Source organism: Mauremys mutica, chromosome 8 (genome assembly GCF_020497125.1).
Source record: "Mauremys mutica isolate MM-2020 ecotype Southern chromosome 8, ASM2049712v1, whole genome shotgun sequence".
NCBI lineage: Eukaryota > Metazoa > Chordata > Testudines > Geoemydidae > Mauremys > Mauremys mutica.
In genome coordinates, this window is record NC_059079.1 from 33,993,259 (window position 1) to 34,007,849 (window position 14,591).

Sequence of the window (14,591 nt, forward strand, 5' to 3'; positions counted from 1 at the left end):
GCCAGACTGAAAGGGAAACACAGTAATATCACCTTGATTCAGTGCTATGCTCTGACAAATGACAGTGATGAAGAAGTAAAGGACAAATTCTATCTTGCATTACAGGCAGAGTTAGAGAGAGTACTACATCATGACCTATCATCAAGGGAGACCTGAATGCTGAGGTCGGTAAGGACAACACGAACAACAACAGAGCAATGGGAAGACATGGGTATGACACCATGAATGAAAATGGAGAGAGGCTTGTTGATTTCTGTAATATGAATGACCTAAACATCCGGGGAACTCATTTCAACATAGTGAAATTCACAAGCTGACATGGTGTTCTCCAAATGGCAGAGATAAGAACCAGATTGACCATATGATGATAAATGGTGATGCTCACTGACAGATGTGAAAGTGAGAAGGCGTGCAGATGTTGGCAGTGACCACCACCTTGTGATAGCCTCCATCAAGCCAAAACTGAGAAGTGTGTGTCCACCAAACAAGGGACATAAACTTTATGACATTAACAAGCTACAGTCCCTTGAAACACAGAAAGCCTTCGTTCTGCAGTTAAAGAACAGGTTTCAGGCACTTACAGACCTTGATGAAAAGGAGGGGAATACAGATGAGACGATCAACAAGAAATTAGATAAAGTAACAGCAATTTATAAATAGAGCAGTGAAGCCTGTCTAGACTACAGGCAGAAGGAAGGAGTGGATTACACCCAGCACATGGAATGCCATAGAAACCAGACGAGCCCTGAAGAAAAAGGTCTTTTAGACACAAAATCCCAGAAGCTAAAGGACAGATACCACGAGCAGTATAGCAAGGCACACTGGGAAGTCAAATGCCTTGTGAGAGCGGACAAGCGGCATTATATTGATAACCTGGCAACACAAGCAGAGGATGCAGTTGCTTGTGGTGAACAAGGAACCGTCTATAAAATGATGTGGCTTATTAGTGGTAAACGGCAGACACCAACAAACACTCTCTTCAGGGACAAACAAGGCCACCTACTAACAACAGAAAAAGAACTAGAAATGCACTGGCCTGAGCATTTTAAAGAATTGCTGAACAGGGAGCCACCTAAAGAGGAAGCAAACATCCAAGAGGCAGAAGACACCCCAACTAAGGAAGAGATTATTCAAGCCATCAAATCCTTAAAAAATGAGAGAGCTCCCGGCAAGGGTAACTTGAATGCAGAATTGTTCAAGGTAAATCCTGAGTTAGCAGCCTCTATCAACATAATCAAAAGCTTTTATTTCAACTTTACATGCAGTGTTGATCACAGTGAGCTCAGTTTTGAAGTCAAAACAGGAGTATGTCAAGGGTGTATCATGTCTGCAATCCTCCTCAATATTGCCATCGACTGGGTAATGCAGCGTACAACAGAAGACGTGCCAAGAGGCATTAAATGGATACCCTTCTAATCCCTTGAAGACTTGGACTTTGCAGATGATCTCGCTCTCCGATCACATACCCAACACCATATACAAGAAAAAACAACTTGACTCAACGCATTCAGACAGCAGATTGGACTGAAAATCAACTGCAATAAGACAGATATCATGACCTTTAATATTGCCTCACCATTGCCAGTATGGATAGAGGATTATGTTCTCACCAATTTAGAAACATTCACATACTTGGGCAGCACCATCAGCCAGGATGGTGGAACAAGCCAGGGCATCCGGAACAAAATCAGTAAAGCCAGGAACACCTTCAGGAGCTTAAATACAGTCTGGAAATCATCTAAATACAACACCAAAATCAAACTCAAGATTTATCATAACTGTGTACTTTCAACATTACTTTATAGTGCAGAAGTTAGGGAATGAGACAGTATGACATGTCCAAAGTCCTCCGTATCTTTTGGCCGAGAACACTCTCAAGCCAGGATCTATTGACACAGTGCAGCCAAAAGGATATGAATGAGCACTATCATTGCTAGGAGGCGTTGGAGATGGATTGGCCATGTGCTGCAGATGGAAACTGATTCCATCGCTAGAGTAGCAATAAGATGGACACCTGAAGGCAAACGAAAACTAGGTCGCCCGAAAACAACATGGTGAAGAGCTGTGGAAGCTGAGCTGAAAAACCTGGGGCACAGCTGGGGAATCATTGAAAGACTTGCCAGAAACACACAAGAGTGGAGGAGCTTTGTCGCTGCCCTAAACACCAGAGGCATAATGGAAACATGATGATGATGATTCATGAAGAAACGTCATATGGCTCACCAGAATGAAGCTCTGGTCCATCAAACTGGGACTTGCACTTGTGAACTTTATCGGGTTTGCAAGAAATTTGGTGGGTAGAGCATGGATCGGAAGGAGTCACAAAGAAACCCAAGATCCGGTGCTGTATGGAGGGTAATTTTTGATGAGCAGAGCTAGGGAGGTGGACTGGGTAGCAGGGCCAGAGAGGAAGCATTGGAGAGCAGGAGTACATTGTGAATGTTGATCTCTCCATCTGCTTTTCGTTCCATAAATGTACAGGGTAATTAGGAAAGTTGAATACCACTGTTTGTAATTTTTGAATCTCCAAAGTGGGCTGTCTCAGAGATGTTGTAATAATGCCAATTTCAAACTGAGTGGCTTTTAATCAATTTTTTTTTCAGGAAAATTAGTAATTATTTTATCCAAATAATTTAATAGAAAATTCAGATGTCCTCTCAACTGTAATTGTGAGAAACTGGGAGATTAAATTCACTCATTGAAATAAAGCAGAATTAACTTTCCTTTAAGTGAAAAGTTCAAAACAAGCTCAGCTTTGGAGTCATTACTGATACTTCATAAGTGTGATATTTAATGGCTAAAATTTTCAAATTTGAGTGTCTAAATTTAAATTTAGGCATCTAAGTATATGACCTGAGTTTCAAGGTGCCCATTGCCCACAGCTCCATTTGATGGGACCTCTAATGCTTACCCCCTCCAAACATCACTTTTTTAAGGACTCTATGTATAGGTACCCACTTAGGCCAGGATGTTCAAATCTTTGTGCCTTGCAAAACATTCTGCTTGTACAGTATGTGAATTTATCATAGAAAAAGTTTATATTTTCATTAGTTCTTTTTTCTTAACTTGCAGTTTAAATTGCATCACTCGAAACGTCAGATGGCCAGTTCCTCTGCAAAGGAAGCTATGTATGCCTCTTGTTGCGAATCAAACAAATCTCTGATTGCAGATCTAAGGTATATTTTTAAGGGCCCTGAACTATAGCAAGACTTTAGAATAGTATTTAGGAGGTATTGCTACTGGCAAAGAGAGAAAAATACTTTTAAAGAATACTTTTTCTCATAACATTTTATATCTTTTTCTTTGTGCTAGAATCAAACTGGCAATGAAAGAAGCAGAAATTCAAAAGCTTCAGGCAAACCTAACTGTCAGTAAAGTAGCTCAACATCTTTCTAATGATTATGAGGGACAAGAAAGTGGCAGATTACATGGCCTAGAGACAGAACCTGTAAAACTGATTGGAAATCAAACAGGTGAGCATGGTGTAAAATAGTTGACTTAAAAACTATAAAATTCCTTCTGACATAGTTATTTAAAAATGACTGCAGAATGTGAGTTAACATTTTTGTAGGTTTTAATTTTGCTATTTTAATATTTTCTGTAATAAGATAACAGATGCCCTTATGGAGAGCAAGGGTTTAGCTATTTTGGTATTTATCATAGTCTTGAGGCTCAATGTGCATTTTAATTTTTATTTACACCTCTACCCCGATATAACGCGACCCGATATAATAGGAATTTGGATATAACACGGTAAAGCAGCGCTCTGGGGGGGTGGGGCTGAGCTCTCCGGCAGGTCGGCGTGTTAAGGGTGGGATGCAGGTGGGTGGGCAAGCGGGGTGAGGAGGTGAATGGGGAGGTGAGTGGTAGGCAGGAAGGGGATGAGGAGGCAGGTGGACGGGAAGACGGCGAGCAGGAGAGCGGCAGTTGGGCGGACGTGGGGAGGACCGCGTTATTTCGGGGTAGAGGGGAGTGTATTTATTTTATTTTATTTCAATGGGCTTTCCATGGCTTGCCCTGGCCCCAGACTCAAAATATGTTAAAAATGGATAACTTAAGTTTCTCCCTTTTCTGGTATGATGAGGTCTCCAGTTATTCATTTTTTCCTTTGTTCTTTTTCTACCGTCATTAGGGCGCTTCAGCTCTAGAAAAGTAGGATTGTAGATTTCTGATTGCCCTCAGTGCTGCACAATAAAATGACTTCAGGTATACATTCATAGCAGTGCATTTTGTGCTTTTTCTCCCAAAGCCTAAATGTAACCTCCACAACAGGCATTGACTTCTGAGGGCAAAATTTTCTGAGGTTACTCTTGAGCCCTGGGGCTCCTGTGGTAACTTAACATGCTGCTATCAAACTACTTGTCATCATCAGGCATGTCTTTTTACAACTTGATTATCTCTAATTTTAATTGTCCATCTATAAATAAAACTTTTTTTAAAAAAGAGAGAAAATGTCAACAATTGGAGCTCATCAGTAAACAGTTTGAAAAGGAGCGTCGAAGATTCACAAGAGAGATAGAAGAGTTACATGCTAAGCTATCAAAAGAAGAAGAGGAGAATTCTTCTTTAAAGACCAGCATGGCCCAGAGAGCCAGTCAGTTTCAAATTATACAGGAAGAACTACTGGAGAAGGCTGCAAAAACTACTAACTTAGAGCGAGAAGTAAGTTGTTAGGAGGGCTGAAAAGTGTGTCACCTTTGATCACTGAATTAAATGCAATAATTGACACAATTCCCCTTTTTTGAAAACTTTCATTGCCATGTTTGTTTTCTGATGCAAGACTATTTGGAGAGAATAAGAATTAGATTTATTGGGGGTGTAGGAAAATCTGGAGGTAAAACTCGGACCGTAATATGTTAATAACATCAAAATCCCAGGTTATAAAGCTGCTGTGTAAATTGCTGCTATTTAGATTGTCAGTGGGTGCCCTCTTGTGGTAGACGTGTGTGTGTGTGTGTGAGTGATTGAGGGCGGGGGGAACTAAAACCTACTAGTGCAGGGGCAGGCAAACTTTTTTTTTGGCCTGAGGGCCACATCGGGTTTCCAAAATTGTATGGAAGGCTGGCTGGGGGAGGATGTGCTGCCCCAAACAGCCAGGCGTGACCTGGCCCCACCCCCTATCCAACCCCTCCCCCGCTTACAGCCCTCCCAGGACTCCTGCCCCATCCACCCCTCTCTGTTCTCTGTCTCCTGAACCCCCTGCTGCCCTATCCAACCCCTCCTCTGATTCCTGACTGCCCCATTCAACCACCCCTTCTCCCTGGCCACTCCTGGAACCCCTGCCCCTGACTGCCCCCGCCACCCCTTCCAACGCCCCATCTCCTGCCTGACTGTCTCTTCCCCCCCCCCCGACCCCTGCCACCATGTTCCTCGCCCCCTATCCACACCCCTGCCTCCTGACCACCCCCAAACTTCCCTGCCCTCTATCCAACCCCTCCCCTTGCTCCCTGCCCCCTTACCGGGACTACAGCCATGCCGCCCAGAGCACCAGGACCGGCAGCTGCGCCACGGTGCAGCTCAGAGCACCGGGTCAGGCAGCGGCTATGCAGCTGTGCTGCCTGGTCGCCCAGAGCATTGTGCTGGTGGCGCGGCAGGCTGAAGTTGCAGGGGAGGGGAAACAGCGGGGGAGGGGCCGGGGGCTAGCCTCCCGTGCAGGGGGCTAGCCTCCCGTGCAGGAGCTCAGGGGCCGGGCAGGAAGGGCCCAGATGTGGCCCGCGGGCCATAGTTTGCCCCACCTCTGTACTAGTGGATACCCAAGTGCTGAGTAGGTATTTAATGAGAAATATGCTGAATATTTGCCAGAGACCAGCACTATTACTAGATAATCACAAGAGAAATTAAGGCAATGAAAGCTATAACTCACCAATGGCATTAAACGGCATTAGCATTCAAATTCCTAACGTGTATATCCAATTTCAGCATAATTTGTTTTGTAATGGCTGTTTTAATGACCCCAAATATTATAGATGTCTAACATTTGACTCACTATTGTGGTATTGTAATTATGGTAAATTGCACACATTGAAGATAAGTTGCCTTAAAATTTCTTGTCTATGTAACTAATAAAAAGTAATAGTTAATAACGAGTCAGTTTTCAAGAAAGCATTCACAAATAATTGAACAAACCTTAAATCAGTTGTCCTACATAATCTTTACCTACCATACTGCTCTTAGCAGGCTGTACTTATACTACATATGCACCATTATATAAACATCACAGTTAGAAAAATATACACATGCATAGGTCTTTATAATCTTATGTTTAGGAAAGAAAAATAATCTCTTTTAATGGTTTATATTCTGTTTATGTTCAGATAACAAAGAAATCCTCTCAGCTTTCAGTACTTGAAAAGCAGTTGGAAGAAAAGACAGTTGCTTATTCTGCTGCTGCTGCAAGATGTACTGAGCTGGATCAGGAGCTCATAGTAAGAAATTTTCATTGAGAAGTCATAATTGTGTAAAATCACACAATTTTGGTGTGTTACTATATATTTTTAGTTATTATGCTGGCATTATACATGTACAAACCAGATAGAGTGCAAGATCTCTTAGTACAAATCACACAATTTTAATAACCCAAATAATCTTGCTTTAAAGAGAATATCCTGGAGTTTTTACCCTTGAACACCCATGAAAATTCTTAAATGGTTATAAATAGTTTTCTTTATATTACATATGGAATGAAATCCAGGCCCCACTGAAGTCCATGATGGTTTTGCCAATTACTTCAGTAGCGCCAGGATTTTACTCATATTTTTTAAATCCAAGAAGCAGTCACTTTTGTAAGTATATATAAATATTTTTTTTAAATTGTCTTTCTACAGTTTTTTGCAGTATAGGAAAATATTTGTCAGTTAGAAATATTTAATGATTGAAAATCCAGCTCTTTCCTGTACTGTTACATTTGAAAAAGAATAACAGTTCAAAGTTATTAAAATATTTTAGTTTTTACGTGCTTAAGATTGCTCTCTTCACTTCCTTCATATTTAATATTCACTGTGGTCAAATTATTTTCCTTTCATGGCCTCATGACATTTCTTGTAAGAGTAGGGGTTTGCCTTGACATCCTTGGCCAACATTTTCCTTCTCTCACTACTGTGTGCTGTCATCTGTTGCAGCTGTCCATCTGACAGCTACCCTCCATGTCTGAGATGGCTGCATTTCAGTGTTTACACTGTACTTTGTATAATGCTTTGAGATTTTACAGGGTGAAAAATGCTATATAAATGTAAAACATTAATATTAAATTCCAATTTTATCTATTGTTCTTCTGAGTCTGAGGCTTTCATACTTCCTTATTGCTTACACAAAAAATAACTCATTACCTGATATCAAAAGGTCTATATATTCTGATTAAGGATTTTAAAAAATATTTCCAGGAAAAGAATGGCCAGATTCGCAACTTGGAAGCAAATATTAATGAAGAACATGAGCAAGTAACTATAGCTTTTGAAAAAGCAAAGTTAATTCATCTTGAACAGCACAAAGAGATGGAAAAACAGATTGAAATAGTAAGAGATTATGCACTAATGTGTGTGTCATATATATCTCTAATGTTTTCTATGTAAATTTAATTTCCGTATCTTCATTCCTCGGTAATTCTGGGGTTAAAAAGTTCATGATATCTCCTCCATACACTCCCTCTCTTTAGCATTCAGCATTATAAAGACTGTCCCCTGGATACTTGTGACTCTCTTCTCTGCCATGTAGAAGTGAAAGTCAGACACCTCTATAACACCATCACCCCACTTCCCTAGACCCCATGAAGACCTCTTCCCCTGGGTCCTTAATGTGGGGAGAAAGTGGAGACTGACTTGAGCTTCTCTCCTCTGGCCATGAGGAGAATCCCCAGCCAAAATAATACAGCCCCAGGCAGTATTTTCCTTCCCACTGAGACAGAGTGATCTTTGATAATGTTCCTCCAATTTTTTTTAGAAACATTTAATAACTTTCAGATGACCTTTTTTGAAACTGAAACCCTTACTGCTTGCAGTCATGGAAGATTTCATGTCATATTTTGCAAAAGTAGAGTATGTCTTGTGTCTTGACCAATTTCAGCATGCAAAGTAACTATATTCTGCCTATGTTCTCCTGTTGCTTTAATCAGTAATGTAATTTTTATACCTGTTCCTAGATTGTATGGTGTTGTTGATGGCATCAGTATGATCATTTTGTGTTCACTCTAGGGATGACTGCTTTTTGGTGGTAAATGAACCAAATGGAACCATATGTGTAGATGGTTTTTAAATCTCAAAAGAGGCTTTTATAAGAAACTACATTAAAACAATAAATAATGGAATTTTTTTGTGTGTATAGCTTCAGACTCAGTTGGCTATGAAACACCAGCAAATTAATGAGCTAGAAAAGACAATGTCTGTTTTACAAGAAGATATTGTATGTAAACAGCGTCACCTTGAATCATTGGATCGGCTGCTGATAGAAAGCAGAGAGGTAATATTGACTATTAATTCTGTCTAATAGCAAACCAAATGTTGATTGACTAGTTTTTAGAGATGAAGGGCTGGGTTCTCTCTCTTAATTTTGCTGGGTACTGGAAAGATAGGGGTAGACAAAGATGGGTGGGGTTTTTTGTTTTTTAAGCCATCTTTGCCTGCTCCCTAATTCTGGCCTCTGTACCTGTTGCAACCTAGACCAGTCCCAGAGCTGCTCTAAATTGCCCTGACTTTAATGACCCTCCATGGCTTTTATTCCAGCACAGAATATCACTCGGGTCACATCCTGGCTTGCATCTCAATATGCCTCCTCCACTAGGGACAAGAAAGGAGGCCAGCATAGAGCCTTACATCTGCTCTATGTCAGGTGAAGAACTATCCTATAATTAAGGCCCTATGTAACTTGCGATGTTGCAGATTCTACAATATTAGGCTTCCATTGCCTTTTGACAGTGGGAGCCTGGCCACACCGGGGCTGAGAGCAGGAGCCCCTGCTGTCAGCCCAGGGTGGCCGCTGTCAGCCCCAGACCCCTGCTGTCAGACCTGGGTGGCCAACAGCGGGAGTGCCCACTCTCAGCTAACAATGGAAAATTGCAGAACAGTAATAATGGGCTTTATTATCGCAAATAATAAGGTCCATTATTACTTTTCTGCAATTTTCCATGGCTTGTCCGCAACTCAGCTGCAATATTTTTGACTATCATCCTGCAATTCAAGTAGGGCCTTACCTATAATGAGAATATTCTACAGGAGCAACCTACACTCTCTCTTTATAGCCGCTTTCTGCCATTAGGGAAGTGTAAGGCGACCACAACGTGACGGAATCAGGGCCAAATTAGTTAGAAGAAAAATGCATGTTAATACAATATAAAGACAAACATTTTTGTCACTAACCAAATATTTTTTCATTTTCTAGTATGCTGGTTTCCCGTAGTATAACTTTTATATATTCAGTTATATTCACATCTTGTCTCCTTTGGTAAATCTATGCAAACAGGAAATGGAAAAGCAAAATACCAAGAAAGAAGAAGCTTTGAAAATGTTGCAAAGCCAATTAACGGAAGAAACAATCAAAGTAAGTATGATTTTTCTTGTTTTTGATTAATACCTTTTTCTTTTTTGAATTGCCGTATTTATGTAGCTCTTTTCCATTCCCTCTGGATGAGACACCTCCAAGTTACTTATAGAGCTCATGTAAATATTCCAAAAGGTGTCATTACCTTCCAGTCCTTCTTTCATCCTTCATTTAAGAATGAACAAACAAAAGAGAAATATTATAGTGAAACCTGCTTTAAGTGACTGCTGAATGTACCAACAAAAATCATTTTTCCTGGCTAAGATGCTCTTGTAGTATAAGTAGAGCAGAATTGGAATTGCTACATTTGGAGATAGTTTGGGGAATCTCTAAAGACAAGAGAGTGACGAATAAGGGTCTCTTTTTTTTTTTTTCAGGTTTCACTATAGATGCAATATTTATTTTAGGCTAAATAGTAACTGTAAAAGTAAACTGACTTCTTCAAACTCTTTAGCCCGTTTACTCCTCCTACTAGTGTCTGTCTGGCAAGTCTCTTCAATGCAGTACTGGCAACAGTAGTTTTGCCAAGCAATGCCATCTTGTGCTGTAATAGCATTTGAATTCATAACCTAAGATTGGTTGGGATGAGAAGGCATCCAAGAATCATAGATTATTAGGGTTGGAAGGGACCTCAGAGATCATCTAGCCCAACCCCCTGCTCAAAGCAGGACCAATCCCTAAATGGTCCCCTCAAGGATTGAACTCACAACCGTGGGTTTAGCAGGCCAATGCTCAAATCACTGAGCTATCCCACCTATTGTTTAGGTGCTTTAAGAAGTGGTGTTGGTGATTCAGTAGCTTGCTTCCGTCCGAGTTTGTACTGAACCAGTGGTCTGTTACTGTTACAGGGTACTGCTGCCAGTGGTGTTTTTCAGGTGAAATATAAAATGAAAGTCCCTGACTACTTCTAATCAGAGATAACTTGAAGCTTTTTTCCCCCCTCCCTTTAATTAAAAAAAAAAAAAAAAAGTGTGTGTGTGTTAACCTCATGGACTTGTAAAATTCTAGTGTGGAAAACTGCAGACTGCCTGTCTAAATTTTCCACTGCTGTTGCAATTTGATATGGAAATCTTCACTTCCTTCCCAACGCTTTTTAATGTTACAATTGCTGCATTTTACCCCAGAGATAGTTGCGGTCCCTAGTTATTGTTGTATATAAATTGTGTATCTAAGTTTGTGATTTCAGGGTGCAAGTCCAAATTAGTAGTAATGTAAATGTAAGATACATTTGTTAAATTGTCAAGATCATCATCATGCTATGCTGTTTTATGTTTACCTTGTTCTTTTCCCTCCTGATGAAACTCAGGAACTGCAGTCTCAATGCAGAAAATAAAAGTGGATCTGCTATTTTGTAATTGCACAATAAAATATTTTGGTTTTAGATATGAATCTTTTTTGAGTGTTGACTTGTCATAATTTACATAAGAATGTATCATTCTCAACCTTATGAAGGTATCCCATACATAAAGCTGGCATTTTATAGCCTTTTAATCACTTTCTCTGTAAATGATGCACAAGTGAATAGCTGGCTAAGTATTGTGAATATATATATATATATATATATATATATATTCACAATACTTAGTCAGCTATTCATATATATATAACATGTCCTTAAACTGTAGCTGATGACAGGTATTGTAATGTCTTTGCATAATTTATAATCTCTTATGACTTAAAAACATAAATTTTTTGTAAGTTTTTGTATGAATATTTTTCATTATTTAAATGTTATGTTAAAAGTAAATTTCAGAGAAATTAAAGATTTTTTTTTATCCATATTTGTAGTTATATCACACAAAATGGCAGAATTAACAAGCAGGTTTTAATGAATTATTTTAGACTTCTTGATCAATTCTGAACAATTAGTCATTACTTATTTTAAATGGTCTCTTACACGTAACTAGGTCAGACAACTAGAGTCAGCACTAGACATTTGTAAGGAAGAGCTTAGATTGTATCTGAGTCAATTAGAAGAAAATAAGGAGTCATTTGAAAAGCAGCTAAAGAAGAAGTCTGAAGAGGTAAACTTTAATTTGCTTTATTAACTTAGTTTTTCTCTGTTACAGATAAAACTGGTGTTATCCATTATCAAATATTAGAATTTGTGTCTAAAAGAAGGATATAGTAGGCAAGGAGAGAGGTGAACAAAATTTTAGCAGTAGGGATTGTGAAAAGGGGCAAATTTTTGTGACAAAGAGGGAGAAGCAATAGGACTTTGTGAGAGTGGATGTGGTAGGTGAAAAGTAGTAGTATCCAATATAAGGGAGTTGTTAGTAAAGCCAGAGAAGCAAGATCAGGAGGAAGGACACATTCAGTTATGGAATGACTGAAATTGAGAGGGCTATGGCAATTGTGTTAATGTGTAGCTAATCAAAAAGAAATTAGTGAAGTGACTTGATTATAGTATAGGTATAGGGGTACCTTCATGGGGGGGGTGGGGGAGAAACAGGTACTAAATGGCTCTTTAAGTTTGTGGTGAAAAGCATAACAAGAACCAGTTGTTGGAAATTAAAGCCAGACAAATTCAAATTAGAAATAAAGCACAAAATATTACTAGTGAGTGATTTAATTATTGGATCAAACTGCCAAGAAAAATGATGGATTCCCTATCTCTTGGATGCCTTTCTGGAAGATATGCTTTAGCTAAACACAAGTTATTTGGCTCAGTATAAGAATAACTGGATGAAATTTTATGGTTTGTGATACACAGGATGTCAAACTAGATGGTCTACTCTTCCCTTCTGCCCTTAAAATCTATAACTGATATTTAGAGATGGGGAGACTGGATAGTGGGGCAAGGTTAAAGGTAAAGATTGGTAATGATGGCCAAGATATTCATCAGTGACTGGTGATAATGGGTGCCTCCATATTTGGAAGTGCAACTTGAGATGCTTTAAAGGGGCATGACTTTTCAGAAAATGTTGAGCATCCACCCCCTGAAAATTAGGCTCCTTTAACGTGTCTCAAATTAGGTACCGAAAGTCACTAATCATTGTTGAAAATCTTGGATCATTTGCATATAGGTGGTAATTGGAGGAGAGGGGAACAGATTGAGTTTACAAAAATAGAGAAGAGCATAGGAACCAGGACAGAATGTGAAGGGGAAAATGAGCCGCTGAAGGAGTAGGGTAGGAAGAGAACCAGGAACCACAAAATTGCAAAGCCAAGAGAGAATAGGAAGCTGAAGAAGAGTGATCAACTGTTAATTTTACATTACCTCTTTTTTTTTTTTTATATAGGAAAGATAACCTATAGATAAGACCCTGTGGAAATCACAGATTTTGTTTTTGTTTTGTTTTGTTTTGTTTAAATTCACAGCAGTGTCACAGCTAAGTGTTTTGAATTTCATGGGATGTGGACAACTGCCAAGCCTCCTCCTGCCCCTGAGAATTGCTGCAATTTTTTCCCAACAGCAAGGAGGCAGAAGTGGCCATCTCAGCTTCCACTTCCCTGCTAAGGCTGCTTGTGGAGGGTTAGCAGGCTGGGAGGTGGCGGTGCCAGTCCTATCCTGGGGAGTAGAAGGGATGGTAAGCCAGAGGCCGTTGCGGGGTATCTCACCAGATGGCGCCAGACATCCGGCCCAGCATGGTCCAGGCCAGGGATTGTAAACCTGGCTCGCTCTGCACTCAGCTCGCACCCAGGCTGCTGCTGCTGCTTCCTGGCTGGCTGGCGGGGAGATAGGGACAGGATGGACAAAGTGCATTTCTTCTTCGAGTGATTGCCATGTTTATTCCACAGTAGATGTGCATGCTCGCCACGTGCACCGGTGCTGGAAGTTTTTCCCCTAGCAGTAGGGGAAGCACTCCTAGTGACCCTTGGAGTGGTGCCTCTATGGTGTGGTATAAGGGACGCTGTGCACACGCCCCCCCTCCTGTTCTTTCTTGCCACCAGTGAAGGTGCATCAGAACTGCTCTGCTCCAACTAGTCTGCAGCTTTCCTCTAGAACTCTTGTTCGTTCGTAGTAGTAGTACCTGTAGTTGAAGTAGTTTAGATTAGTGTTAGTTTAGTTTAGTTCACCCGGGTTGGGGCATGCCCCGGGCTTTAAATCGTGTAACACTTGCAGGTGGCCGATGCCAATGAGTGACCTGCATGCGGACTGTTTACGCTGCCTTGGGGAAACCCATCTCCGCGATTGCTGCAAGATTTGCAGATCTTTCAAGCCTTGGACCAAGAAAGAAAGAGACATTCGGCTCCGAGCCATTCTGATGGAGTTGGCATTGACCCCGACTCTATTGCGCCGCTCTGAGTTGGCACCTGGCATCGCGGTGTCGGTGCATGGTGATCCTTCAGTGCCTCCTGTCTGCGGGGCACACCAAGAAGGCTAAGAAGAGGAGCAAGACCGGGGGAGAGACTAGACCCACGTTGGACAGTTCTCAGTGCCCATCGGCCTCCAGGCCTCCAACTCAGGTTGAGCAGAGTAACCTGGCCCAGTCAGCGCAGGCTTCCCTGGATGTCCGGGTGCCCTCCACGCCGGAGGCCCTGCAAGTGGCCCGGGACATTATGTCCCTACCGGTACCAGGGGCACCGCCACCATTGGCTCCTTGGTCCAGAGGCAAGCCACTGCTTGGATCGCTGCAGTTGCCTCCTGTTCGGTACCATTTGCATTTGAGGGAATGTTCCTGATGCTGTTCGCCGCTCAGTGACCATCCCATGCGTAGTCCACGCCGGTCACCATCGACCCCCACCAGGTTGTCTGGCTGGGTTCTGACTGATGGGGTTCCAGGCACCGCTCTGCCTCGAGGGACCATAGACCTCGCGAAGGGAGTGGGCCCCGTTGAGACCGAGACAGACGGCACTGGAGGTCCTCGCCTCTGAGAGGCTACTGTAGCCCATCATGATACGGGCATTGACTCTGTTCCTGTTCATCGTCTCGCTCCAGGACCCTGCTGCGGCACCGCTCTCGCAGTCCCAGGCGTCGATCGCTGGCACCTCACCAGCGGATCTGCCCACTGGAGCTGATTGTGGAGCAGCTGCTATCGGCGGTACCGTTCCTCCATATTGGGATCATGCTGTTGTGGTTGGCACCGTTCCCGACGCCACTGCTCTTCCCAGTCCTGGGA

General features: G+C 41.6%; 1 protein-coding gene across 3 annotated transcripts in view; it reads left to right on the forward strand.

Annotated features, from left to right (window-relative positions):
- Positions 1-14,591, forward strand: part of CCDC18 (coiled-coil domain containing 18) — a 92,145-nt gene that overhangs the window by 16,956 nt on the left and 60,598 nt on the right. For 2 of the 3 annotated variants that reach the window (XM_045028134.1, XM_045028133.1), the window contains exons 10-17: positions 3,073-3,176; positions 3,313-3,473; positions 4,442-4,662; positions 6,315-6,425; positions 7,380-7,511; positions 8,317-8,451; positions 9,451-9,528; positions 11,436-11,552. In XM_045028134.1, the coding sequence (XP_044884069.1) occupies positions 3,073-3,176; positions 3,313-3,473; positions 4,442-4,662; positions 6,315-6,425; positions 7,380-7,511; positions 8,317-8,451; positions 9,451-9,528; positions 11,436-11,552 (1,059 nt within the window). The remainder of the gene's footprint in view (positions 1-3,072; positions 3,177-3,312; positions 3,474-4,441; positions 4,663-6,314; positions 6,426-7,379; positions 7,512-8,316; positions 8,452-9,450; positions 9,529-11,435; positions 11,553-14,591) is intronic. The other variant, XM_045028131.1, reaches the window with a different exon arrangement.